We start from the raw sequence: 27,852 nt of genomic DNA, 5'->3' as shown, positions 1-27,852 counted from the left end.
GGAATAACATTTAACTAATAACCTCCCAAGTCCCAAGCCAAGTTTCCAGCTCACATTTCGTGAGCACAAGAACCCGACGCAGTTGGTGGGAGGGAGTGGGACAGACAGCTGGAAAAACAAAGCATAACAGATCGCCTCCCAGGTTCCTCCACTCTTGCAACCCAGTACCGACTCTGCCTCTTCCTTCCTTCACCTATTCTCTCTCGAAATTTTATTCCCCTGTATTCAGCCGCATTACTGCTCTCTCTCTCTCTTCTTTCTGTACTGCCACAGACTAGAGATTGCAGAGACCCGCAACAACCGCCCCCCCCTCCCTCTCTCATTGTTTCGTGCCAAATCCGGAACCCGTGGGCTCCGTTGATTTCTCGCGATCCCTCCTCGATATCTTCGCCCCATTGGATCCCCTCCCACCCTGCTTTCTTCCCTATCTTTCCCTTTTTCTTGATTTCTCAAACCCTCTCCGACCGGCATTGGGGCATCCGATCCCCTCCGCCGATCTCGCTTAGGGTTTCCGTCATTCCATTTCTTGATATTTTGCTTTGGATCTTTTGTCCTGATCTGGATCCGAATGGTGGCAGAAAAATGCGGTTTATGAGATGAGATTGGTGTCCCAAGGAGTGGAAGGAGAATGGACTAGGGTTCTGAGTGGACCGCGCAGTCGTCGCCGATGACCGACGTCCGGCAGCGCCGGGATCCGAGCATGAGACCCCCCCTTGTACCTCTCGCCACCCTTATTGGTCGCGAGCTCCACGGAGACAAGTCCGAGAAGCCCACCGTCAAGTGCGGCCACCACGCCTTCGCCAAGCGGGGCGAGGATTACTTCCTTGTCAAGCCCGACTGCCTCCGGATCCCCGGCAACCCTTCCTCTTCCTTCTCCGTCTTCGCGGTATCATCGCTGTCTCCTTTGCTTTCTTATTTCTACTCACCTTCCGGCTTCTTTTCGGGTTCGATTACTGGATTCGGCGCTTGGCTGTAGATCTTTGATGGGCACAACGGAGTGTCTGCGGCCGTGTTCACAAAAGAGCATCTTCTGGACAATGTTATGAGTGCGATTCCTCCGGGGCTTGGTAGGGAGGAGTGGCTCCAGGCCCTTCCACAGGCTCTGGTTGCTGGTTTCGTGAGGACTGATATAGATTTCCAGCGAAAAGGCAAGTTTTGGTGCGTGCCTCCTTGTCGTTTTTGTTTGTTTGCTAGTAAAAATCTGATCCTTGATTGTTGGCCGCAGGAGAGACTTCGGGAACCACCGTGACCCTCGTCGTGGTTGATGGGTGGACGGTCACGGTTGCATCGGTGGGTGACTCGCGGTGCATACTGGATACACAGGGTGGTGTGGTTTCTTTGCTGACTGTCGATCATAGGCTGGAAGAGAATGCTGAGGAGAGGGAACGCGTTACTGCCAGTGGGGGGGAGGTGGGGAGGCTTAATCTTTCTGGCGGGCAGGAGGTACATACAGTGTAAATGAACTCTGTTTTGCAAGTTCTATGATCGAAATTTATTTCATTAGGATCTGTAAGCCTGTTTCTTTCATGCTGCCTTCTCAGGTGGGTCCGCTCCGCTGCTGGCCGGGTGGCTTATGCCTTTCAAGGTCAATAGGTGATACGGATGTGGGTGAATTCATCGTCCCGATACCACATGTTAAGCAAGTGAAGGTGAGTGCAAATCAAACTTGGTGCTCAGTTATATTTGATTTCCTATCAACTGATGTATTTTCTTGATTGGATGCTTAGCTATCAAGAGCTGGAGGACGCCTAATAATTGCATCAGATGGCATATGGGATGCTTTGTCATCTGAGATGGCTGCCAAGGCTTGCCGAGGGATACCTGCAGAACTTGCTGCAAAGCTTGTTGTTAAGGTGATGCTATTCATTAATAGGTCACCTCTTTTTATTTCTCACAGTTATCTGTCTCAGTACTATGGTTTTGTCGCTAGTGGTAAGCTCACGTGGATGAGTTATCGTGGATTTGATTTATTTAGGAAGCTTTGAGAAAAAGTGGCCTGAAAGATGACACAACTTGCGTTATCGTTGATATTGTTCCACCTCCTCCTGATCCTTTAATCCTACCACTGTCTCCAAAAAAGCATCAAAATAAGTTTACATCTCTTCTTTTTGGGAGAAAGTCACAGAACACTGCGGGTAAACATACAAACAAACTTTCTTCTGTTGGTGTGGTTGAGGAACTATTTGAAGAGGGTTCTGCAATACTGGAAGAAAGGTGTGACTTCATCTAATCATATCTATTATCCTGTTTTATTGTTAATCATGCTATGATATATGATCTATTATGCTTCATAACACAATTTATTGCATTATTTGTGCTGGGAAAGTCTTTTTCCAAATAGTTTATGAATTTCTTTCCATTGTGAGCCAAAAGATCTTCCACAAATTTTATCCAGAAATTCATAATTCTTGTTGAGATCATATTTTTCTGAGACAACATAAAATTTAAGCACAAAAGAGCAGAGGGGCTGGATATATTAGCTTATCTTCCACAATAAGTTTTCTCTACGTCACAGCACTGCAAATTTGTTAATTTTGTATTGTTAACCAGATTCTTCCATGCTCTGTTATAGCAAATTATATTTATTTCTATATGCATCCTTTTTTGATGGATCATCAAATTATATTTGTGGAATTCCTGTACTTGTGTCTATTTAATGAAACTCCCAGACCATTCTTTAAATGTTTCTATGACATTTTTGTCTTTCATGGTTAGATATTTTAATTCCAATAGGTTCTAGTGAGACCTCAAATAGTACATTTTTGTCACAAAGCCCTCTGGTGAATCTCAGGGTGGCTTGGTCTGTTGCATGACTATGGTGATAATATATTTGAATAAAGAAATTCTGTTTAGTTGCAAGGACAACTATGAATGCTGGTCTACTGATATGTAAAAATAAGGTTTCATCATGATAATACATAAGCCCTGGTTAAAATCTTTATAATGCTTTACACTAATTCAACATACATTTGCTTTATTTTTCAAAACCAATTCTCATTATCTTGCTTCTTATTTTTTATGTTTGCACGTAACGATGGATGTCAATTGTCATGCACATTTTTACACTGTTCGAAATGGATTTTTTTTTAAATTTGCAATAGATAATTTGTATTTTTTGTTGGTTTTTATCCTTGTTGGTTCATGATTTTGTGTAAATTAAGATATCGATTTAGACCCTCTTTTATTTTTCCCCTCATGATAATGCAAACAAATCTTTATGAGCTTGTTTTATTTTATTATTGCCCTTATGGTCAACCATCTCTTCCTAACCAGCTATTGGTAAATTTCTTGCTAGTTCTTCATTCGATTTTACTTATCAGTGAAGGGCATGTCAATGCATGTGGATGATCCTTATGCTGTCTTCACTTCATGATATAAATACTCTCCACACCCTCCTCCCCCATCTCCTCTTCCTCCCCAGGCCCCACCCCCAATTCTGTCCTTAGATTCCGAGAGAGAATGAAAAGAAGGTGGAAAGAATAAAATATCTAATGAATAAGCTGACAAATAGCTATAACTTACAAAGAAAAGGAGAAAAATCTAGCCATAATAAAGAAGAACTCAAATAGAACTCACTAAAACCATCTTGCAATATGATAGCTACAAATCATCCTCAACTTGCACTTATTGATGATAAGTATTTGTCATGTGGATTTCCTTATATAATTGGTTAAAAATATAGACAAAAACATGGTAGGGTTCATGGTGGTGATGTGACCAGAATCAACACTACAGAGCCTGTTCTATATTTCAGTGTTGTTTAGGTAACTAGAAATGTTCAAGTATTGATTTGGGTTTGCTGATATGGAACCCTAATTCCTATGTGATTGAGACCTTTCTAAATGATGTATGTGGTACTTTCTGGGAACAAATAAGCCCTGACAGAAAATTATCTCTAAAATACTGCATTCACAGATAAATTTTAGTAAATTTCTAGTGCAGAATTATTAGAATAGGTGAAAGTTTAGCAATTAACAAGACCAAACCGTAATTTGAATTGCAAAACCTATTCATGCTATTTCATTTCCAAGATAAGTCAGAACAAGTGCAAACTAGAGATGTAGTGTCCATTCACAACTAGACACCACACTCGAGTGTTCTATTCACATTAGCAACAAGTGCAATACTTGTTACTGTTTTTGGAAGTATCATGTAATGGACTCTTAATTTTGAGTGCTGGACACTTTAAGCAAAGTATCAATATGTTTTTGATATAAGGTTATCATTGCTATCTGTATATTTTATGTTGGGTATCACTATTTCTTTCTCTAAATTTATCACAGTTAATTATCAAAGTTACTTAACATATCTAAAGTAATCTTAAATGAAGCCAAACAAATAACTTCAATGACATGCAAACTTATCGCCATTTGATTATTTTGTTTTATTGACCATATCTCTCTCTCTCCTCCCCACTTTTACATTTCTTTTCCCTTAGATAAAGATATGTATGTATGTTTATGCCATGTCCCCATGCCTAGATTTTTGCAGACGGCACATTTGATACTTGAGGACGTTTAGACTCTTGGCAAGTGCTTAGGTAACACTGTCTATAGCTAAGTTTTTTTGGCCCTTCTCCCTTCTTTTTGCCTCTTTGATTATTGTGGTCGATGCTGTTGTAGGCACATTTTGTTGCTTTCATAGGCACCTTCAACAGTTTTTGTTATTATTGTAATAATTGAAACCGCTATGAGTAGTGGTTGTTACTTAGTTGCTAAATTGGGAGCCTGTGTGGGAGCGGATATAGGTGCAGATGCAGGCGCAGGGAAGCAGATATTCTAAAAGCACTTTTAATAAGGAAGCACTTGGCAAGCAAGTGTAGGTTTGGGATTCAAGGAAGATTCCAAAATGGGTGCATTACCTTAGGTGGAAGACTACTAAGCTTAAACAATTATTGCTTTAGGTGCCAGCTTTGGATACGGCTGGTTTTGTAATTTTGACCAACACCATGGCAATGGCTGTCACTATTGTGATCAGCACCACTGTAGGCAACATCTAATGTTGTTGCCACTATAAGGACACCCACATAGACATTAGCTGGCGCCATGGCCCCCATCTACTGCATAAACAGTGCTCACTCCAACCACTATTGGTGTTTGTTATCAGTGGTAAAGTCTTGGTGCTAGATCTTGTCACCGATGGCGACGGAGTCCCCAACCATCTTGGCGAAGCTGGGCGCTTCTTAAGGATGGTGAGGTCAGCCGTGATAGAGATGATGACAGTGGAGGTTCCAATGATGGTGGTAACCATTGGGGTGAGGACAATGGCCATGCGGGTAGTGGCGGCGGCATAGGAGGTGATGTTGAGGCAATAGATCAAGCCGCAAGTGCGAACGGAGTCCTTGGAGGGGCAAAGATGGTTGGGAGTTTTTTCCTCTTCAATTAGACATGGACAAGGGTATGTTAGAAATTTTAGCAAATTTTAAAATGCATGTGACCATTATGTTAGTCTTTTATTGTGGTTATAGTAGATGGATGGAAGGGTTAGATTGCAACAAAAATTAAGTAGAAGGATTCAACTATTTTTTTTAAAACCTAAGAGGTGTATGCGAAACATGGGCGGTGTTGAATAGGGTCAAAATTATAATTTCTTATGATACATTAGACATATCATATTTCAACAAAATCATTGGGAAGATCCATGTGTATGTGTATGAGAAATGAGACTTTCCCTTCTGGAATAGATGCCTTCCCCATTTCACTTCTATGCATCATTCAAGCTAAAGGTTGAAGGATATCAAATTGGATTTTCGTGGCTGTAAGTTTTATTCTTCATTGTTATTAAAAAAAATTCTAATGATATTATGATATAATGAAGTGATAAATGTGATCACATAAATGGGCCAACTAAAATTGTTGAAGCTTGAAGGAGGAATAGTGGTATGTACAAAGAAGGGATAGCAATAACTTCTGAACTAATACAAATAATGCCAACAATTATTAGCTTAGATAGTTGGCACTTCTCCCTGAAGGGCTCGTCGTTGGAGGTTCAGGCTCAAATCCTGCATGCTACTCTATCACACCCTGACCCAATGGCTTGAGTTGGGGGTGTGGCATATGGCTGTATACCCGTAGAGTTTATCCCCACAGGACATGCAAGGTTTGCCTTCTTATTTATATCTATTCATATCAATATCAGGTAGTGGTAACAACAACAAACTTCTAATACATTTATTCAATAAAAATGGTTCATAAAGACCAATAAGGATAAATCAATATTTATTCAAAAACCAAACTAAGCAAATTGTATCTAAAGTCCTACGCTCCTCATTGCTTGGCCCCAATGCCCCATATGCTTTTTTGAATAAAAAAAATAGAAAAAGGGAGAGAGCTTTACAGACTCAGTAAGTTACCAAAATCTCTAGTTCAATTAAATATCTTGTGCAAGAAAAATAAGTTTTCAGATTGCATGATTTTTCATAAAAATATTTTAGTGAGTACGGAAACATGTCATATCAATCAATATAGAATCAAAATGTGCATTTGGTCTAAATAAATTTTTCAAACAATCAATGGTCAACTATCCACTCTTACTCTTTCGGTCCCGTTGACTATGGCCACGATTAGCCCATGACAAGCCTCGAAAGAGATTAGATCCTAATTATAATATACTGTCCATCGGTTATGCGCTAGTGATTGCCCCACTAAAGGTCGAAAGAAAATTAGCTCTGATATCACACAGCGAAACATGTTCTTGTCAGCATGTCTGGTGATAAAATTTTCGTCTGTCTAGGTTCAAAAGAAAACTAGCTTCTAACTATAATACACTATCAAACGGTGTGTACAAGTGATTGCCCATTGAAGGTTGGAAGGAGACTAGATCCTGAATTCGTTTGATCATAACCAGACTAGAGAGCAGTGGAACCGACACATAATGTGTTCTTGATACAATAAAATACAAATTGTGTCCAAGAAAATCATGTACATTCGATTCAACATTTTACAAAATATTTTCATATAAGATACTTAATTTAAACATAATATCATAGCACTAAACAAATATTCAAATTAGATCATGTCCATGATAAAACATACTAGGGATAGAGGTAACTTACAATTTTCATCCTAAAATTTTGTGAAATTTCACCAATCAGGAAAATCGACTAAGTCCCAAAATAATTAAACATCTTATTAGACTTCTATAAAGCATCGGATAGCTTATTTTTTTTCATAGCAGGTTCTAGTCCAAATCACTGAAGCCAGCCTAATATCCAGGAGTCTTGACCAATCCCTGGATCTAATAATTATTTAATACATATATTTAAATAGAGTTCATGGTTACCTATATGCAGAGGATTGGGTCACGATCATGCCTCGCTATGTGGATCCGCATTTCCACCTAATCAAACTAAGGTCCCTAAGTGAGATCTAATTCACAAATTAAAAAAAAAATAGAAAATTAGGCTTGATCTGGATCAATCAATCGAAATAGAAAGGAGGGACGGAGAGAGAGAGATGAGCAAGGTAAAATCAAAGTCGAGGTTTGATCCATCAGTGATCATAGTATTTGGTGTAAGGATCAAAGAAGAGAAATTGACAAGCATGAAAGTATAGAAATTACATGAATAATTAATTCATGAGGGAATGGGACGAAAGAAAGGAAAAAAAGAAGAGGGTGGTAGCAGCGAGGGAGGGAGGGAAAAAAAAAAAAGGAAGAGAAAAGAGGAGGGAGGAGGGAGGCTTGGTGGTCATCAGGCCTTGGCGGCAGGGTGGGTCATCGGCCAATTAAGGTAGTTGGCAGTGGTGGCGACTAAGAAGAATGGCCGAATCTCAAAAGAAATATCATGGAACAGGGTGTTCGCTCGGCTGAAAATTGGAGATGTGGGCTTCATTTGAGGGAAAGTGGAAGAGGGTGAGGGAAGGAGGTTCACTGGAGGTGACGATGGTCATAGGTTGCAGTGGTGCTGGTTTCTAGCGGCAAAACAAACCCAAAAGTCCCTGAGAGAAGAAAACAGGGAAATTTGAGAGGAAGTGGGGGTTTTTGGGTGATTAATCTCAGTTGTAGCAGCATGACAGCTGTTGGAGGTGAGGAAGGAGGGCGAGGAGGTGGAGATGGGTTTCGGTGGTGGCTTAATCGCAAGAGGTGGGGTTTAGATAGAAAAGGATTGCGGAAGGGATAAGGCCGACCTAATGCCGACCCTTTGCTGGTTGCAGCAGCCTCCAACAGCTATCTGCCGCATCTGCACCAGCCTGGGGCATCCTCACCGGCCACCGGTCGGTGGCCTTATCTCCCATGGCAAGGATCGGGCAGGCGATTACGACCTCTCCTGTTCCAATCTAATTTTTTTTTCAAATCTTGAATTGAAGCTAGCAGGACTTGCCAACTTCAGTCCAAAATTGGCTCAGTTGGGCCGGGCTTCACATGCTCAAAAAACAAAAAGGATATGGAAAATAATCACCCAATGGTGAGCATATGCTTTCTTAAAAGTGCACTTGGCAAGGATTCTCCTTATGTTGATCGGGCTTTTGTTTGCATGTGCATGGGGATTTATGTGTTCAGCATTTTGTAGTTTAGGCTGACCACTGGAGTAAGTTTGTTTATCACCTAGGCTTACTGATTGATGTATCTAACTCTTGGGTATCGTATCCCTAGTTTGCATGAATGATGGAAAGTAAGTTTGTACACTTTACATCTAGATTTTTGTTGAATAGATTCTTAGTAGGTTTAAGATTATTTCTACTGTTGAGTGGCCAGTCTACCTAGGGAGCCGGTTTCACTTGACCCTAGCATGTCTTTTGTAAATCTTTGGCATAATATGCTTGTTACCTTGTGCGTTAGAGAAGATTCTTACTCTAAACCTGCTTTCATGTAGGTTGGGTAAAAATTTCCCATTGAAGGCAAACTCAGGGCCTTTCCGATGTGCAATATGCCAAGTGGATCAAACACCAAATGAGGGTTTATCTGCTACTGTAGGTTCTTATTTTTCACCCACATCAAAACCACAGGAGGGCCCTTATCTTTGTGTTGAGTGCAGAAGAAAGAAGGATGCCATGGAAGGAAAACGACGAAGCCGGACGACAGTTTCTAGGTGAAAAGACTGATGAACCACCTTTTAATTCTCTCTTCAAGCAATGCAAGTATTCAGTTTTTCAGGGTAGTTTGCTTCTACATGTAAAAAATGAAAGCAGAATAAACTGTGTTTGATGCCGTTTGTAAGCTGTCACTTTATTGTTTGGTAAACTAACACCAGTGCTCTCTCTTGTGATAGTTTGATTACTAACCAGTTGGAAATTTTTATGGAACAGTAATGACAGTGTTATTTTTCAAGAAATCCTGTTGTCAATCCGCTAGGCGGCCTCAGGTTTTTGGTTTGAGAGCTCCCAGCTTATGAAGTAGTGGAATAAAGAATTTTACTGAATTCAATTACAGTGAAATCATCATGAGGCACATGGCTGTCATACCCAAAATCCATTTGAAGTTACGCTGAAGATGAGGTCTTTTGGAGTGAGGGATTCTCCTGCGGGGGCTGGCTTTGATGTGCCCTCGCGGCATGTGGCTCTTCTGGCGCACTGGGGGTTACGTGATGCTGGTGAGCCGTGTTGGGTGCTCCTCTCTGCGTGCCTTCCGCCACCTGCTGCAACGATTGTGTCCTCAGGGCAGTTAGATACAGGGCGATCCCAAGGAAGACCGTTATCAATCCAAAAATTCCTGCTGCTGCAAATAACCCTGGCCGAATTACATGGCAGCTGGGCCTTGGTTTTGTCCATTGGCTCAGATGGCTGGATTCCACGGCCATGCCAATCATCAGAAGCACCTCAGCGATGGTAAAACAGATCCTGCAAGCAAAACACAAATGGTCAAAATTTCTTTGCTCTGTTTGTTCCATGTCACCACATTTCCATGCAGGCTTTGACAGATGATATATGGCATGGCGTATGTGGTGATGATAGCTGCAGTTGGATTTTTGATGCACATGTAGACATTCTTACCAGGTTGCCAGAAAAAGAAAACAGGCCTGCCATGCAAGAATTTTGGAGGATGATGGCAAGCGTGGATCCTCTGGGGACCAGGCTAGTGATGCCGGAGGTTTAGAGCTTATAACTGCAACCAACATATAGGCATGCTCTGCGAACATGGCCACCGCAAGCAGCAAGAATGCACTCACAGCAAACCCCAGCGGTCTCCGACCGCTCCCGTCGTAGACGCACTGGTATGCCTTAACGCCATTGCCTTGGTTGCCCACGATATACCAAGTGGCCTGCCAAAGTATTCAATGATGATTCAAAGGGCGCAAAACGCTTTGTGCACTCAGCATGGGGCCTTAACACATTAACGCTTACCTCAGTCCTCGAGCCCTCAGCGGCGAGGCATAAAACGAAGCTGAAGAGGCCACAGACCACGGATAGAGCCACAAGGAAGAGAGCTAGCCTGCTCCTGACTTCGGTGTTCCGGTGGGCCCTGAGGGACAAATCATCATGCGTGATTGCCATGGTGGATGATCTCTGGGATGTGAACCGGCCCCAGAAATATAGGACTCCGGGAACCGAGGTGGTATTACAAAGAGAAGGCCTGGGATGTGGTAGAAGGGAGGAATCCACGAGAAGCATTGCTTGCAGCAGAGGTGGCGGTGTTGCGTGCTGTGGGAGGGATTCCCGTGCTTTTGTAGCACTTCTTAGTGCAGGCTTTGCAAGCTGTTTCTCTAACACGAAAAAGATGCCGCCTATTAAAATAATTTAACCTCTTGAATGGGGAATGGATAGGAATGAAGCGCTGGGGAAGCTGGCTTGGGCCTTCCGTCGTCGCGAGGGTGGCGGAACCTTTTTCTCGCTGTTCCAATCTTTCCCACCGGGGTATTTGTGATTTTTTATTTTTGGATTTAAACTTTATACTCGAGGTGACTCCTGAATAAGGCAACGATGGTGCTCTATTTATTTATGGAGAGAGATCTGCTGCGGTCTGACGAAGCATGGAGACAAGTGGCATCCAAGGAAAGAACAACTTGAGAAGAAAAGCCAAACGGAGTACAGACAAGAGTGCAAAGTGGCTGTAATTACGGATATGAACTACTCGGACCGGCTTAGATCCAAGCCCATTTTGACTCAATTATTATTAAATTTGAGACAAGCTCCGATTTTAAAATATTTGACTCGAAAGTCCACAAACCTAATTTACTACATATATTTTTAATAATTTTATATTTTATTTATAATATATATTATCAATTTAAATAAATTATATTTTTTTTTTGAGATTAGAAATAAATTATACTTACATTTAATAATTTGAAAAACCTACACTTGTTCTTTTGAGAATTTTTATTACCTAACATTTTAACTCATAACTTAAAAAAAGAGTAGGCAAACGATTAATCTTATGGGACTCATATATCACACCAGAGAAAGTTTAAAAAATAACTAAATTAGTATTAAGTGATATAAAAACTATCCAAGGATATCAGAAAATATGTGTCTCCTTCTCTCCCCCTGGAGATAATTTCGACTTTTCAGATGAGGCAAATAGTTTTACTAACATCATTCATTTAACTCGATGCAAGTATAGATTTTACAAACTATGAGGTGTGTTGCGGATAAAGGTTCGATCCGTCATGTGAGGTATTGTCCGTTTTGGTCCATAAATCTCATGATTTTGTCCTTTAAAAGGTACCTTATGTGGGAAGAATTTTTTTCTCCTTATAAGCACGAGTCCTCCTTGACTCATAATCGATGTGGGACTATTGGTACTTTTACATTATTAGAACCACAACAGAGCCTCTCAGTCAAGGAGGACTCTGATGTATATAGTTTGAGAGCCCCACGGTCAGTCGAGGCAGATCTCAACTCCAGGAATCGAGACGGATGTCGACTCCTTCCTGGCGCACCATTATTGCGGACAAAGACTTGGCCCGTCATGTAAGATATTATCTGCTCTGGCCCATAGGCCTCACGGTTTTGTTCTTAAAAAGCGCCTCATATGGGAAGGATTTTTTTCTTCTTATAAGTGCGAGTCCCTCTTGACTCACAATCGATGTGGGACTATTGGTGCCCTCCACATTATTAGAATCACAACAAGGTGAAAATGTAATAAACATAAACTTCAAAAAAAAATTTATAATTTACTCTATTAATTTAGTATTTTAAACTTAATATTTATATTTTTTTTAATCTGACGTAACTTTTGACTTTTAAAAGTCAATAATGATTAAGGCTCGAATTCGAGCTTGAACCTAGGCTCGAATTAAGGCTCGATTGATATATGAGTTGAGTTGAGGCAACCTCCAGTATTATTTTTTTTTTTTGATTAAGTCAAGCTTGAGTTTGAATATTAAGATTTGATCAATCTCAAGTAAAGTTTGGAGTTCGAAAATTTTAAATCGAATTGAGCTCGAGCTTCTAGCTATTTGATTCGGCCGATTGTATCCATAGTAGTAACTAGTAGATTTATTCAAATTTAAGTAGTTCATTTGGCTTGCTCGAATTTCTATTATTTTGGACAGATCTGTACTTGATTTTTAAGTACAACGAGCTAGAATAGGCTTGAAATTTAAGTCTGCCTATTAAACAGGCTAAACTCGAGTATACATAGGCTTGATTTGAGCTTAGTTCTATAATATATATATATATATATATATATATATATATATATAGAGAGAGAGAGAGAGAGAGAGACTCTAAGCCCATCAGCCTAAGTCTGATTTTTGTTTTATTTTATTTATTTATTTTATAACTTGATTTTGATTTTGCTCTAAGTCCAAGTTCCACGATCTAGCCAAGTTTTGATTTTTGATTTTTTTTTTAATAACTTGAGCCCAATTTTGATTAAAAAAGGAGGTAGCTGTGGCTCAGGTTATTGCTAGCCTCCTTCCCATCTCCTCCTCTCTTGGCTACACCCTTGGCTTTCTCTCCACCTCCACCACCACCTCCCACTCTCCTAAAACTTGTCCCTCCCCCCTCTCATTCTCTGCATCAATGACTTCATGGCCGGTTGGCCGGTTGGGCTTCCACTGCCATGTCCCTGCCCCTTCACACTAATGCCCTCTTCTCCACCAATTCATGCTCGTTGTTGCCATCATGGCTGGCTACGCTTCTGACACTGCTTCTCCGCGGCGTCCCTTGTCTTTCTATGTCGATGCCCTCCTCCTCCCCCAATTCATGCTTGCCATCATCACTAATGATGAGGTTGACTACATCATCCCTCTCTCCTTCTCTATTGACTCCATCTTTGCCGTCTTCTATAGTTGGGGCATCTACATGAATCTTATCAAGGTTGAGATCGGTCACAATTTCAACTCTTCCTAAGCTGACATCAATATGCCCTATGCCACACTCCACCTCAGCAGCATCCTCTTCGACCATGACTACCACGGCACTACTGAAAACCATGCCATTTACTATGCTGTCATGCCCTTTGCCAAGGTCAAGGGCCCCTCATTCTAGCTCCACAGTCAACACTAAGTCCTTCCCCCCAAGCTGCTCCACCATTGGATTTTGAATAGAGAGAAAACTAGGAAGACCAAAGCCCATTAAGTAAGGGGCTTGAGCTTGGGAAGTTGGCCTAAAGGTTAGGTCAGGTCGGCCTAAGCCTAACTAAATGATGTGGTATGTTAGGCTGAGCTCGATCTGTTCATTGAGCAAGTCTATTAACGAGATGCTGATGAAGAAAAGTGATTATGCCTTATGATACTAAATGACACATATGTATAAGATCCACAAATGGACCGAAGTAAAACCTTCTGCTAGATTTTTTTTTATTTATCTATTATACAGTAACGTTACAAGGTCTACTTAACTAAACATGACACCAGCTTAAAGAAAGGTTGCTAAACAGGATGGATGTGAGCTTCTACACTTCAGCTTTATCTCTTGCATGGTTCAAGGCTTCCAAGATGAATATAAAGTATCCTACGTCAACTTGCTACTAAGGGGGGCAATTTATGACATAATCCGTTAATCCAACTCATGAACAATCCATGTTAAGTTGGTTTGGATATAATATAAGTGAGTTTGGATCATAAATAGATCAACCCATTTAGACCTATTTATTAAATGCGTTAGGTTTATATTTAGATTTTTGATCTGGTTAATCTGTTTAATAATTAGGTTGGGCTATAATCTGTTCTATTTGATCTATTGAAAATATGTTTAATTTATTTAAAATCTGATTAATCTATTTTTGACCTATTCAATGCGACTTGTTTAATTTGTTTAATCAGTTTAGCTCGTTTAATCTTTTAACCTAACTTGATCTGTTTAATAAATTGGTTATACGGGGCGAATTAGGTTATCTATTTTTTGTTGTACATATACTTTAATAGATATGTCAGGTTCATATTTGAGTTTTTGACCCATTTAATAAATAATCAATTTGCTACTTGATAAAATTGGACTTCACCACCTCTTTCATGTGCATTAATCCATGTGCCTTATGTTGCTACTGGATAATCGATATTCAGAGTCTTTGCTCTGGCAGAATGGCACCTTGATATTGTCAGCAATTTTAGAGCTACTATTAGCTTAACCCATTTGCCTGATGTAATTAGAGCACCAAGTGTAGCTTATAAGTTGTGTTGCATTCATTTGTTGAATTGTAGACTGTCTTTTTGCCAAGTATTTCAAAACTTTCTAAACCAATATTTAAACCAAAACAAGAATCTTCTAGAGTATGTGGATGGCACCGCAAAGTTCTATGTAACCCTCGCTAGCCGCTATTAGAAAATGGATGGCCATCCAACAATATACGGCATTTATGATATAATCTATCCTCGTAGACCATCTATCCATCTCCTGATAGTAACCTTCGGGAGCTTTACTGCACCTACTCATTGATTTCAATACAAGGATGAAGAATTTGGAGTGTAGGAGGCAGCAACAGCTCCAAGCACTCATCTTTTTATTTATTTATCCTTTTATGTTTCCTAGGAAGAAAGTGAGGTCCTTGATTCACTAGTTGGCCTCAACTGCCTTAAGGAGGGAGCCGACAAATTTCCTTACATGTCATCAAGCTCTTGATCAGCAAATAGAGTTGCCATCTCCCTTGTCTTTGTTCTTAACTGCTCTTAATTAGCAAATATAACATGATATCTTAATATTATTATAATATTTTATTATTTTTTATGACATCTTGATAATTATTTATAAAATTGAACAGAATTTCATACTATTGTTATGGCATCCTATTATTTTTTATAATATTTCGATAATTATTTATAAGATACAATAAGATATCATAACCATTGTTACGATGTCCTACTATTTTTTATGACATTTCGATAATTTTTTATAGTATATAACAAAATATTATATGATGGAACAAGATGTCATACTATTATTATGATTTTTGTTATGTTCTACGACATCCTATTGATTGTTTTGATGCAATAAGAGGGAAAGAGCATTTTGGTTAGAAAAAAATTGAGGAAAAAAACTGAGCTGCACTAAATATTTGTATTGTACCCATCTCCATATCTTGGGGACTTAATGTAGCCCACTTGTAACTTTATTGTTAAAGATAGATTAAGATAGTTAAGATAATAAAAAATAATTAAAACTCTTTTGAGATAAGGATAGACTCAAGTTAAAATAATGACTCTAGTACAGCTGTGATTCTTTGATGGAAGGAAAAAGTTATGTTAATCTAAAAGAGTCTCTAGTCTATCCTATAAATATAACATGTAACTCTCTATCAAGTATAAGCATCGAGATTCTCTGGCATAGACTAAAAGTACTCTTTTATAGTATTCTTTTGCAGGATAGAAGCAAAATAGATTTTGATCTATAATATTCATCTTCTGATACTTCTTGCAACTTTCTTGATCATTGGATCGTTTGGACTTAAACAATAATGATTGGAGATATGTTTATTTTCACATTCAGATCAAATTTTCTATCATTTGTCTTCTTATTGATTACACTATGTAGCCTAATAAGATGAAGCGGCGTATCTTTACTCCACTGGGGATAGTACATAGAATTTCTCAATGATGTGGTATCCTGGGCTGAGCTCGATCTGCTCGTTGATCTAGTCTATTAATTAGATGTTGATGAAGAAAAGTGATCACACCTTAAGAAACTAAATGACATAAAACTTATGTACAAGATCAACAAATGGATCGAAGCAAAACCTTCTCCCAGATTTATTTATTTATTTATTATACTATAACATTACAAGGTCTCATTAACTAAGACATGACACCGGCTCAAAGAAAAATTGCTTAGCAGGATGGATCCGAGCTTTTGCATTTTAGCTCTATCTCGTACATGGTTCAAGGCTTCCAAGATAATTGTAAAGTATCCTACATCAACTTGGGTGGCAATTTGTGACCCAACCCATCAATCTAACTCATGAATAACCCATTTTAAGCAGATGTGGGTTTAATAAACGAGTTTGGGCCATAAAAATATAAACGAATTTGGATCATAAATGGATCAACCTATCTAAACCTACTTATTAAACAAATTAGATTCATGTTTAGATTTTTTATCAAGTTAATCCATTTAATAATTTGATTGGATTATAATCTAATCCATATAATCTATTTAAAATATATTTAACGTGTTTAATTGGTTTAGCTCGTTCAATCTGCTTCACCTAACTTGATCTATTTAATAAATATAGACCGGATTGGGTTACCTTTTTTTTAGTATATATATAATTTAATAAATATATTAGAATTTATATCTAAACCAATAATTAAATCAAAATAAGATATTAGAAGATATTGGATGGCCATCAAATAATATATGTCATTTGTGATATATCCATCCTTGTGGACGATCTATTCATCTCCTGATAGCAACCATCAATGCTGTACCGCATCTGCTCATCTAATTTCAATACAAGGATGAAGAATTTGGAGTGGACGAGGTGGCAACAGCACCAGGCACACTATCTTTTTATTTATTTATCCTTTTTTCTTTCCGGGGAAGAAAGTGAGGTCCCTGATTCACTAGTTGGTGTCAACTGCCTTAAGGAGGTAGTCGACAAACTCCCTTACATACTTGTCATCAAGCTCTTGATCAGCAAAGAGAGTTGCCATCTTCCTCGTCTTTGTTCTCAACTCCTCGCCTTGGCCAGAAACCATCGCCATATCCAAGGCCTTCACGATCCCATCCCTAGTGAAGGAACCATCACCCTGTCGCTCCACCTCGACTGCAATGCCCTTCTCCACTAACAACCTGGCGTTAAGACTCTGATCAACCATACACGGCAGGACTACCAATGCATGTCCATGGCGAAGAGACTCTATAATAGATCCCCATCCAGAGTGAAACAGAGATCCCCCTATGGAAGGATGGGCCAAGATCTCAAGCTGAGGAGCCCAACCAAAGCACAGAGTCCCACGGCCCTTGGTCCGGTCTATGAACCCAGCTGGAAGCGCCTCTTCATCACTGCCATTACACCAAGAAGGCCTCCGTAGGACCCACAAGAAAGGCACGTTGGCGAGCTCGAGGCCATGGGCCAGCTCATGGAGTTCACGTCTCTCCATCTTGTACTCGCTTCCAAAGCTGACGAACACCACAGACATCGGGGTCTGGGCGTCGAGCCACCTGATTACCCGGGCCCACCTATCGTCCCCCTCTTCACCGCTGGCCGCCAGTGGGGACGGTAAGATCAGGCCGACGGGGATCACTGGCTTCCGGTATAGCCTTCGGACAATTTCCAGATACTCGCCCTCATACTCGGGGCAGGTCCGGATGGCGACGGCGGTGCATGACTCAACGACCAAACGGAACCGGTCGATATCGGTGATTCCCGAAGAATTCATGGTGAAGGCGGCCGAGTAGAACACCTCCGCCTCCCGGCGGCGGAACGCCACAGTCGAGCCGGAGGGGAGCCAGTCGGGCGGCGACGTCAGGCTCTCCGGAGTCGGACGAAGCTTCCTCCGGCCGTCCTCCGTCAACGCCTCCGGCGGGCCGAAGAAGGCGAGGGTGGCGGCCAGTAGACGGAGAAGAAGATGCTCTGCACGCCCATGTCGCGCGCGGCGGCGGCGGCCCAGTACTGGAGGAAGTCGTGGATGACGTAGTCGGGCGATTCCTCGGCGAGGAATTTCTTGACGGAGTTCTGGAGGAGGTCGTACGCGATCTTCAGGAGCGGGACCTCATCGGTGGGGAGGTCAACGGTGGCCTCGGCTTGGTCGGGGAGGCCGTCGACGCGGGGCAAGGGGAGCTGGATGAAGGTGATGAGCGAGGTTAGGTGGGGGGGTATTTTGGGAAGGCGTTGGATGTTTCGAGGGGTGGAGAGGAAGGAGACGCGGAGGCCGGCGGTAGCCAAAGCGACGGCGAGGTGGAGGAAAGGGATCATGTGGCCGAAGGCCAGCCATGGGAGCATGGCTATGTGGAGGCGCTCTTCTACCATCCCTATTGGTGTCTTCGGGCTCCGAGAAGAGTTTTGCGTGTCGCAAGCCGTAATGATGGCGGGGCCTAAATAGACGGCCTCGCGGGGTCTAATTATTGTGGGCGCCCACTGGTGCCAACCCTTGGCAAAGTTGATGGTGATGGCTGGGCCCTTGCCGCGGGATGAGCGGAGTCCCTCGGGAAGATAGAGAAACATGAGGTGCGAGATGCGAGGGAATCTACACGGATAATATGCACGTGGCCTGGGTTCGTGGTCGCGGTGGGACCGTTGCCAACAGAACCAGTGGATCAGATCGATCGACCAAAAACAACGGTTATTTAAGCCAACGGGCAACTCCTAGCCACATTTTTGTGAGAAATTATTGATCGAACCTGATCCACTTTGGACCACAGATAATTTGGTATGAGAAGAGAAAAACGGTACTAAATATTTGGTAATTGATATGGGATAATAGTTTATCTCAACTATATCTGATGCTATTTGAAACTTGGCTGTCTGCTGACCTAATCGGATCGGGTCATATCGAGCCAAGATAAAAAGCCGAGATTTGCAATGACGGTTGTTGGTTGATCAGTAATTGCTTAATTTATCTTACATTCTAGATATATTTCAAATCAAACGGAAACAACTCATCATAGCCAGATAAGATAGAAGAAATACGATCCTTTTTACCACTCATGTCCTTTCTTGCAAAATTAGCTAACCGGTCACCTCACCTCTGAATAAGAGGGCATAAGGGACATCCAGATAAGCTCGCATATAAAACTCTCTTTTTTCTTTCTACTGTACTCTGGTGATTGACTAAAGCATCGAAGGGTTCTCATGAAAAACAACTTTGGTTAAGACTTGATTTGTAGGTTCTCTCTCATCGATATAAAATCAAGCTCTAACTATCCCAGATCTGTCCATTCCAGTGCCAAGTTGGTTGCCAATAATAATAAATTGGCACTAGAAGAAGCATCCAGCCTGCTCAAAAGTGAAGAAAAGTTTGCAAGCATGAGATCATAGAGAGGAAGATCAAACGTCTCACGATGGTCCAACAAAACTGTACCTCATCCAACCGAGGTGCAGTCCCAACCGACCAAGGTATCGCCCCAAGTTGAGGCACCACCTCCATGACCTGAGAATCAACCTCCATCCCCTCAGTAGGCTCCAAGGGTGACCTCCGAATAATTCAATCTGCTTATATATATAGTAGGCTCAAACTCTAACGATAGTCATCCAAGCAATCCAGCAGGCGGCCACAACCCCATAGCTGAGTCTCAACAAGTACATCAGCAATAATAGCAATCTCAGCTGCCTTCCTGCATTTAAATCGAGCGTAGCAGAATCGGCATAGCCAACCAAGGAGTTCGGAATGGGTCATCAGAGGTGTTCGTTGACCCCTCAGTCGGGAAAAGACCCCCACAAGGAGATCGCCACCTCAGCACTCCCAATACTATACCACCTGAGATGTCAATGTAGATCACAAGCTCCAGGAGATGCACTGGTAGATCGATGCACTATGGGGTCAAGCGATAGCACAAGATAGGGAGATCAACATTAATGTCACATGCTCTTGATCAGTAGAAAAATTATGGATGAACCAATCTCACACAACTTCAAATGCCATAGCTGAAGTGTACGATGGAGCGACCAACCCAATGAATCATTTGGAAAGCTTCAAGGTACTCATGCTCTTATATGGGGCAACTGATGGAATCTTCTACCAAGCTTTCTCTTCCAACCTACAAAAGGTAGCTCGGTATTGGTACTCAAGCCTGCAACAAAGCTTAATCCACTCCTTCAAGCAACTAGGCCGGCCATTCATAGTTCATTTCATTAGTAGCCAATGACAATACCGTGGGTTCGACTCCTTGGTGAGCATTAAACAAAGGGAAGGAGAGTCCCTCAAGTACTATGTAAGCTACTTTAATACGGCTACACTGGAAGTATATAACATTGATCAATCAGTCACTATGTCGGCTTGAAAAGGACTTCTAAAGTGCAAGTTTCTTTTCTCTTTAAAAAAAATATATCCGAAGGCCTTTGCCAAGATGTTAGCTCAGATAGAGAAGTATGACATTGATCAATCAGTTGCTATGTCGGCTCGAAAAGGAGGATTTCTGAAGTGCAAGTTTCTTTTCCCTTTAGAAAAGGTATATCTGAAGACCTTTGTTGAGATGTTAGCTTGGATAGAGAAATATGCCAATACAAGTTTTTTTTTTTTAGAGAAGATATATCTAAAGGTTTTTGTTGAGATGTTAGTCAGATAGAAAAATGTGCCAATGCCAAGAAAGCCTATGAACTACATAGAGGCTCTCTAAAGAGGAGATCCATAGAGCAAAAGGAGGGAATCAAAGAAGAAAGACAAGCTGAAGTATGAGGACTGACGAGGAAGGAGTTCGTGAAGGTCTCGAACTCTCCCACGAGCTCACCGATCCAGGACCCTACCCTGAGGTTGGCAGTCACATTCTCTACCGAGGTGGTTTGCCACTTATACTTCCCTGAACACCCCCAAGACCTAGATCTTAATGGAAATCAAGGGCAATGGATAGCTATCAAGATTGAAGAGGATGTGCAACCTCTCGATCCAACATGATCTAAGAAAGTACTATCGTACCATCGAAATCATAGGCACCTTGATAAGTACCTCAAAGATCGACAGAAACGAAATAAGACACGACCTGAGCAGCCCCAACTTGAAGGAAATTTTGATAACTGGCCTGCCGGGGTGTCATTAGCACCATAATCAGGGGCAAATCGGTAGACATACCAAGGTATACAAATGGTGGGCAAAAGAATCATTGACCAAGAAGCAAAAGGCCGAAGACATCATCACCTTCTTCAATGAAAATGCATAGAGAATTTAATCTCTGCATAATTATACAGTTATTGTAACTTTAAATATAGATAATTATGATGTACACTACATCTTAGTCAATAATAGAAGATCTGTCGATATCTTGTTTTGTAATGCCTTCTCTAAAATGAAATTTTCCTCAAATTGGTTGGCAAAAGTTGATTCCCTGCTTGTCAAAGGATGCAACTCCTATTGAGGGGGTCATAACACTCTTGATTATAGCTGGCTGACGATCACGACATACGAAAGTGCAGCTTGACTATCTTGTCATCTGAGCCCCATCGACATACAACACGATCCTCTGCCAACCCGACCTAAATGCCCTCCAGGCTGTGGTTTCAACCTACCACTTATTGGTGAGGTTCCCACAAGAGTGTAAAGTGGCATCTAAAGAAAGAACAACTTAAGAAAACAAGCCAAATAGAGTTTCAACAAGAGTACAAACTAGTGAAAATTAGGGATGCAAACTACTTGGGCTGACTCAAATCCAAGCTCATTTTGATTCAACTATCACCGAATTTGAGTCAAAAGCTCAAACAGCCAAATATTCGGCTCAAAAGCTTGCAAACCTAATTTACTATATTATTTTTACTAATTTTATATTTTATTTATAATATATATTATCAACTTGAGTAAATTATTAAAGCCTAATTGAGATTAGGAATAAATTGTACTTGCATCCAAAAGTTTGAAAAACCTATACTTATCCTTTTGAGATTTTTTGTTATCAAGCATTTTAACTTATAATGTAAAAGAACACTAGGCAAATAATTAATCTTACGAGACCCATATACCATGTCAAAGAAAATTTTAAAAATAACCAAAATAATGTAAAGTGATATAACAACCAACCAAAGATATAATAAAATATGTGCATTGTCCTCTCCACCTAAGGACAATTTCAACTTTTCAGGTGAGATAAATAATTTCACTAATGTCATTAATTTAATTCAATGTAAGTATAGATTTTACAAATTATTAGATGTAAGTATAATAAATGTAAACCTCAAAAAAAAAATTTATGTTTTACTCTATTAATTTAGTATTTTAAAATTAATATTTATATTTCTTTAGTTTGATCTAACTTTTGACTTTTAAAAGTCAATAATGATTAAGGCTCAAATTCGAGCTAGAACTCAAACTCAAGCTCCAGTAAGACTTGGTTGATATTTGAGTTGATTTGAGTTAATCTTCAATATTGTTTCCTTTTTTAATCGAGTCAAGCTTAAGCTCAGATATTAAGGCTTGATCAATCTCAAGTTTGGAGCTTAAAAAATTTGAATCGAGTCGAGCTCGAGCCTCTAGCTACTTGATTTGTCTCAACTGCAATGATCTCTAGTAGTAACTAATAGATTTGTTTAAGTCCACTAGCTTATTGGACATGCCTGAACTTATATTATTTTGAATGGATATTAACTCATTTTTAAGTCTAATGAGCTCGAACGGATTTCAAATTTGATTCTGCCTATTAAAAAGGCTAAACTCGTGTATACATCGATCTGGTTCGAGCTCAGTTATTTATATAAATATATATTACATATAAGCTCTAAGCCCACCAACCTAAGTCCAATTTTGATTTTTTTTTTTTTTTGTGTAACTTAGTTTTGGTTTTGCTCTAAGTCCATGCTCCACAATCTAGCCCGATTTTGATTTTTTATTTTTATATAACTTGAGCCCTACTTTGATTAAGGAAGGAGGCAATGGCAGCTAAGGTTATTGCTAGTCTCCTCCTCTCGTCTCCTGTTCTCTTTTAGCTATAGTACCCTTCGCTTTCTCTCCACCATCATCTCCTCTACCTCCTCCCACTCTCCTAAAACTTCTCCTTTCCCCCACTCATTCTCTACCTCAACGACTTTCGTGGTTGGTTAGGCTTCCACTGTTATGTCCCGCTACTCCTGCACATCAATGCCCTCTTCCTCCACTAGTTCATGCTCATTGTCGTCTTCGTTGCTGGTTAGGCTTTTGTCGTGCTTCCTCTATGATGTCTCTTGCCCTTCGATGCCAACGTCCTCTTCCTCCCCCAATTCATGCTTTCCATCATCATTACTGACGAGGCCGACCGTATCGTCCCTCTCATCTTCTCTACCGAATCCACCCTCGCCATTCTCTACAAATGGGATATCAACATGGATCTCATCGAGATCGACACCGATCAACATACCCTATGCCATGCTCCACCTCAGCAGCATCCTCTTCAGCCATGACTAACACACCACTATCGAAAATCATGGCATCTACCATGCCCTTTGCCAAGATCAAGGGCCCCTCTTTCTAGCCCCATGGTTAGCACGAGGTCCTCTCCCCCAAGCTGCTCCCCATCATTGGATTTTGAATAGGAATAAGAAATCAAGAAGCTTGAAGCTCGATAAGTAGCATGCTTGAGCCTAGGAAGTTGGCCTAAATGGTAGGCCAAGTCAATCCAAGCCTAACTAAATGATGTGATATCTTGGGCGAAGCTCGATCTGCTCGTTGAGAAAGTTTATTAAATAGATGCTGACGAAGAAAAGTGATTACACCTTAAGATACAAAATGACATATAACTTATTTATAAGATCCACAAATGGACTAAAGCGAAACCTTCTCCCAAATTTTTTTATTTATCTATTATACTGTAACATTACAAGATCTAATTAACTAAGACATGACACTAGCTCAAAAAAAATTGCATAGCAGGATGGATGCAAGCTTTTGCATTTCAACTCTATCTGATTCATGGTTCAAGGCTTCCAAGATGAATGTAAAGTATCCTACATTACTTGCTACTAAGGGTAGCAATTTATGACCCAATCTATCAATCCAATCTATAAACAATCCATTTTAAGCAGGTTAGGGTTTAATATAAATGAGTTTAGGTCATAAATGGATCAATCCATTTAGACCTATTTATTAAACAGGTTAAATTCATGTTTGGATTTTTGATATGATTATCTCATTTAATAATTGAGTCAGATTATAATCTGATCTATTTAATTTGTTTAAAATATATTCAGCTTATTTAAAATCTGATTAACCTATTTCTAATCTATTCAATCCAACTCGTTTAACCTATTAATTCGGTTTAGCTTGTTTAACCTTTTTAATCTAACTTGACCTGTTTAATAAATGAATTATATGGACCATGATAGGTTAATTATTTTTTATTTATACATATATTTAGTAAATATGTCAGGTTCATATTTGAGTTTTTGACCTATTTAATAAGCAATCAGATTTGCTACCTGATAAAATCGGGCATCACCACCTCTTCGTGTGCATTAATCCATGCCAAATGTTGCTATCGGATAATCAATATTCAGAGTTTTTGCTCTGGCGGAATGGCACCTTGATATTCTCAGCAATTTTAGAGCTACTATTAGCTTAACCCATTTGCCGGATGTAATTGGAGCACGCATCGTAGTGCATGAGTTGTTACTTTCATTTGATGAGTTATAGACTGTCTTCTTTGCTAGGTGTATCAAAACATTCTAAACCAATAGTTAAACCAAAACCAAAATCCTCTAGAGTGTGCAAATGACATCGGAAAGTTCTGTACAGCCCTCACTAGCCATTATTAAAAGATGGACGGCCATCAAATAATATACACCGTTTATGATGTAATCCATCCTTGCGGAAGTTCTACCCATCTTCTAATAGCAACCATCGAAAGCTGTACTGCATTTGCTCATTTAATTTCAATACATGGAATTTGGAGTGGAGGCAGCGGCAATATATAGCTCCAAGCACTCATGTTTTATTTATTTATCTTTTTTTTGTTCCCTGGAAGAAAGTGAGGTCCCTGATTTACTAGTTGGCGTCAACTGCCTTAAGGAGGTAGTCAACAAATTCCCTTACATACTTGTCATCAAGCTCTTGATCAGCAAATAGAGTTGCCATCTCTCTCGTCTTTGTTCTCAACTCCTCCCCTTGGCCAGAAACCATCGCCACATCCAAAGCCTTCACGATCCCATCCCTAGTGAAGGAACCATCATCCTGTCGCTCCACCTCGACTGCAATGCCCTTCTCCACTAACAACCTGGCGTTAAGACTCTGATCAACCATACACGGCAGGACAACCAATGTATGCCCATGGCGAAGAGTCTCTATAATAGATCCCCATCCAGAGTGAAACAGAGATCCTCCTACGGAAGGATGGGCCAAGATCTCAAGCTGAGGAGCCCAACCAAAGCACAGAGTCCCACGGCTCTTCGTCCGGTCTATGAACCCTGCTGGAAGCGCCTCTTCATCACTGCCATTGCACCAAGAAGGCCTCCGTAGGACCCACAAGAAAGGCACGTTGGCGAGCTCGAGGCCATGGGCCAGCTCATGGAGTTCACGTCTCTCCATCTTGTACTCGCTTCCAAAGCTGACGAACACTACCGACTTCGGGGTCTGGGAGTCGAGCCACCTGAATACCCGGGCCCACCTATCGTCCCCCTCTTCGCCGCCGGCCGCCGGTGGGGACGGTAAGATCAGGCCGACGGGGATCACTGGCTTCCGGTATAGCCTTCGGACAATTTCCAGATAATCGCCCTCATACTCGGGGCAGGTCCGGATGGCGACGGCGGTGCATGACTCAACGACCAAACGGAACCGGTCGATATCGGTGATTCCCGAAGAATTCATGGTGAAGGCGGCCGAGTAGAACACCTCCGCCTCCCGGCGGCGGAACGCCACAGTCGAGCCGGAGGGGAGCCAGTCGGGCGGCGACGTCAGGCTCTCCGGAGTCGGACGGAGCTTCCTCCGGCCGTCCTCCGTCAACGCCTCCGGCGGGCCGAAGAAGGCGAGGGTGGTGGCCGAGTAGACGGAGAAGAAGATGCTCTGCACGCCCATGTCTCGCGCGGCGGCGGCGGCCCAGTACTGGAGGAAGTCGTGGATGACGTAGTCGGGCGATTCCTCGGCGAGGAATTTCTTACGGAGTTCTGGAGGAGTCGTACGCGATCTTCAGGAGCGGGACCTCGTCGGTGGGGAGGTCGACGGTGGCCTCGGCTTGGTCGGGGAGGCCGTCGACGCGGGGCAAGGGGAGCTGGATGAAGGTGATGAGCGAGGTTAGGTGGGGGGGTATTTTGGGAAGGCGTTGGATGTTTCGAGGGGTGGAGAGGAAGGAGACGCGGAGGCCGGCGGTAGCCAAAGCGACGGCGAGGTGGAGGAAAGGGATCATGTGGCCGAAGGCCAGCCATGGGAGCATGGCTATGTGGAGGCGCTCTTCTACCATCCCTATTGGTGTCTTCGGGCTCCGAGAAGAGTTTTGCGGGTCGCACGCCGTAATGATGGCGGGGCGCTAAAAAGACGACCTCGCGGGGTCAAATTATTTGTGGGCGCCCACTGGTGCGAACCCTTGGCAAAGTTAATGGTGATGGCTGGGCCCTGCCGCCGGATACGACGAGCATGGTCAAGCCAACGGGCAAACACCCACCCATTTTTTTATTTAACCCGTGCCACACGGGGAGATTTAAATTAAAAAAATCTATCATGAATACTAAAATCCAAAACTGCAACGGTCACATCCACCTGCAACCAGATAAAATATGTTAAATAATTTAAAAATATATATTTTTTATAATATTAAATATAATATTTTGATAAATTAATTAATTTACAACTTTTTTTTAATGTCCACCGTCCATATCCTTTTCATTCCGGCCGGTAATTTTTTAAAAAAATTAAAATATTATTCAACTGAAAATAAGTGATGCTGCCAGTGATTTCCTTACGAAAACAATATAAAATGGTATATATACGTATACTCATCTATATTATAAAATTAAAATAAAAAATAAAAATAAAATATCTTGATCAGTGGGTTATTTTTTTTTTGAAAAAGTTGCATCTCAAAAAATTTATTATAAATTTATTTTTTTAAAATTAAAATAATAAATTTTTACTGAAATTGAGACGAAGAAGGATCATTGTGGTCAATTGTGTTGTTATTAAACTGGTATCATTGCAAAGCTCCATATTTTGATTATATTTTATAATAATATTATCGATACATTTTTTTTAATTTTAATTCATGATATGGAACACCATTAAATTTTAAAGAGTTTAAAAATTTTATTGGATAAGAATATTTTTGATAGAGGTATTTGTTGATATTTGCAAATTATATCGAAGCTCAAAAAAAATTTTCTCATCACTGGGGATGCTCCTCGATTGCAGCCGAGGTCATTCTCTTCTTCACATTATCCCGCGAAGCCTCTTAGTTCCTTAGTCCTCATTCCTACAAAAAAATTGAGATAAAAATAGTAAAACAGACAGCAAGAATGGTGAAGGCTAAAAAAGAATGGATAAAACTAAAAAGATCAGCATTCATCTCATGGGTTGATCTTGCTAAGGCTGATATCGTACAAAGTCAACTCAGATAGTAGCTCCTTCGGTACAAGAATCTTCTACCTAAGTAGAGTCTTCACATCCCAACACTCGGTGTCCCCTAGCGATGGGGCTCAAATCATCAGATTTTGAGATCAACCCCACGAGATAAAACCCCAATCCTCCTCGAAAGAAGAAACAAAGAAAAATCTTTCCTTTCACGCATGGACAGAGAGAGTATCTTGGATCAGGCAATGTCCTTCTAAAGTGAGAGATACCACCAATCCTACTCTGTGGGACATCTTTAAAAGTAAAAAAAAATTGGAAGAGCAGGATGGAATGTCAGACTCTGATCAAAAAGTAGTAGGTAGTGATGTCCACAATAAACCGCCATGAGTTAGATACAACCAAGCTTGGAACGATATCAAGAGAGT

The 27,852-nt window shown here is 40.9% G+C and overlaps 4 protein-coding genes across 4 annotated transcripts; 1 reads left to right on the top strand and 3 right to left on the bottom strand.

The window, feature by feature from the left end:
• The first annotated feature begins 84 nt into the window (after window positions 1-84).
• LOC105057417 (probable protein phosphatase 2C 33) lies at window positions 85-11,027 on the top strand. Its single transcript, XM_073248532.1, has 8 exons — window positions 85-886; window positions 977-1,148; window positions 1,226-1,443; window positions 1,542-1,649; window positions 1,728-1,853; window positions 1,976-2,214; window positions 8,813-9,028; window positions 9,246-11,027. The coding sequence occupies exons 1-8, from the start codon at window positions 668-670 to the stop codon at window positions 9,289-9,291; spliced, it is 1,344 nt and encodes a 447-aa protein (XP_073104633.1). The 5' UTR covers window positions 85-667; the 3' UTR covers window positions 9,292-11,027.
• LOC105057416 (uncharacterized) lies at window positions 9,419-10,547 on the bottom strand. Its single transcript, XM_019854877.3, has 3 exons — window positions 10,281-10,547; window positions 9,930-10,198; window positions 9,419-9,776 (listed from the first exon to the last, which is right to left on the bottom strand). The coding sequence occupies exons 1-3, from the start codon at window positions 10,545-10,547 to the stop codon at window positions 9,419-9,421; spliced, it is 894 nt and encodes a 297-aa protein (XP_019710436.1).
• Window positions 11,028-16,659: 5,632 nt separating the features above from the next.
• LOC105057418 (UDP-glycosyltransferase 91C1) lies at window positions 16,660-18,501 on the bottom strand. Its single transcript, XM_010940020.4, is given in 2 exon segments — window positions 16,660-17,892; window positions 17,895-18,501. Coding segments are annotated over 2 exon segments (1,602 nt in total). The 5' UTR covers window positions 18,487-18,501; the 3' UTR covers window positions 16,660-16,882.
• A 6,256-nt stretch (window positions 18,502-24,757) lies between these two features.
• LOC105057419 (UDP-glycosyltransferase 91C1) lies at window positions 24,758-26,529 on the bottom strand. Its single transcript, XM_073248295.1, is given in 3 exon segments — window positions 24,758-26,024; window positions 26,026-26,390; window positions 26,446-26,529. Coding segments are annotated over 3 exon segments (1,557 nt in total). The 3' UTR covers window positions 24,758-24,916.
• Between the last annotated feature and the right edge of the window lie 1,323 nt (window positions 26,530-27,852).

The sequence above is a fragment of the Elaeis guineensis genome, chromosome 14, assembly GCF_000442705.2.
Source record: "Elaeis guineensis isolate ETL-2024a chromosome 14, EG11, whole genome shotgun sequence".
NCBI lineage: Eukaryota > Viridiplantae > Streptophyta > Magnoliopsida > Arecales > Arecaceae > Elaeis > Elaeis guineensis.
The sequence above is the reverse complement of the archived record's forward strand: the minus strand, read 5'-3'. Positions and strand labels throughout refer to the sequence as shown.

Excerpts from the sequence above, each read along its gene's own strand:
- LOC105057417 (XM_073248532.1), top strand. The coding sequence starts at position 668 with ATGACCGACGTCCGGCAGCGCCGGGATCCGAGCATGAGACCCCCCCTT. Across the intron at positions 1,444-1,541 it reads ATCTTTCTGGCGGGCAGGAG|GTGGGTCCGCTCCGCTGCTG; the intron begins GTACATACAGTG and ends CTGCCTTCTCAG. Across the intron at positions 9,029-9,245 it reads AGCCGGACGACAGTTTCTAG|TAATGACAGTGTTATTTTTC; the intron begins GTGAAAAGACTG and ends TTTATGGAACAG.
- LOC105057416 (XM_019854877.3), bottom strand. The coding sequence starts at position 10,547 with ATGCTTCTCGTGGATTCCTCCCTTCTACCACATCCCAGGCCTTCTCTT. Across the intron at positions 10,199-10,280 it reads CTGAGGGCTCGAGGACTGAG|GCCACTTGGTATATCGTGGG; the intron begins GTAAGCGTTAAT and ends ATACTTTGGCAG. Across the intron at positions 9,777-9,929 it reads TTTCTTTTTCTGGCAACCTG|GATCTGTTTTACCATCGCTG; the intron begins GTAAGAATGTCT and ends TTTTGCTTGCAG.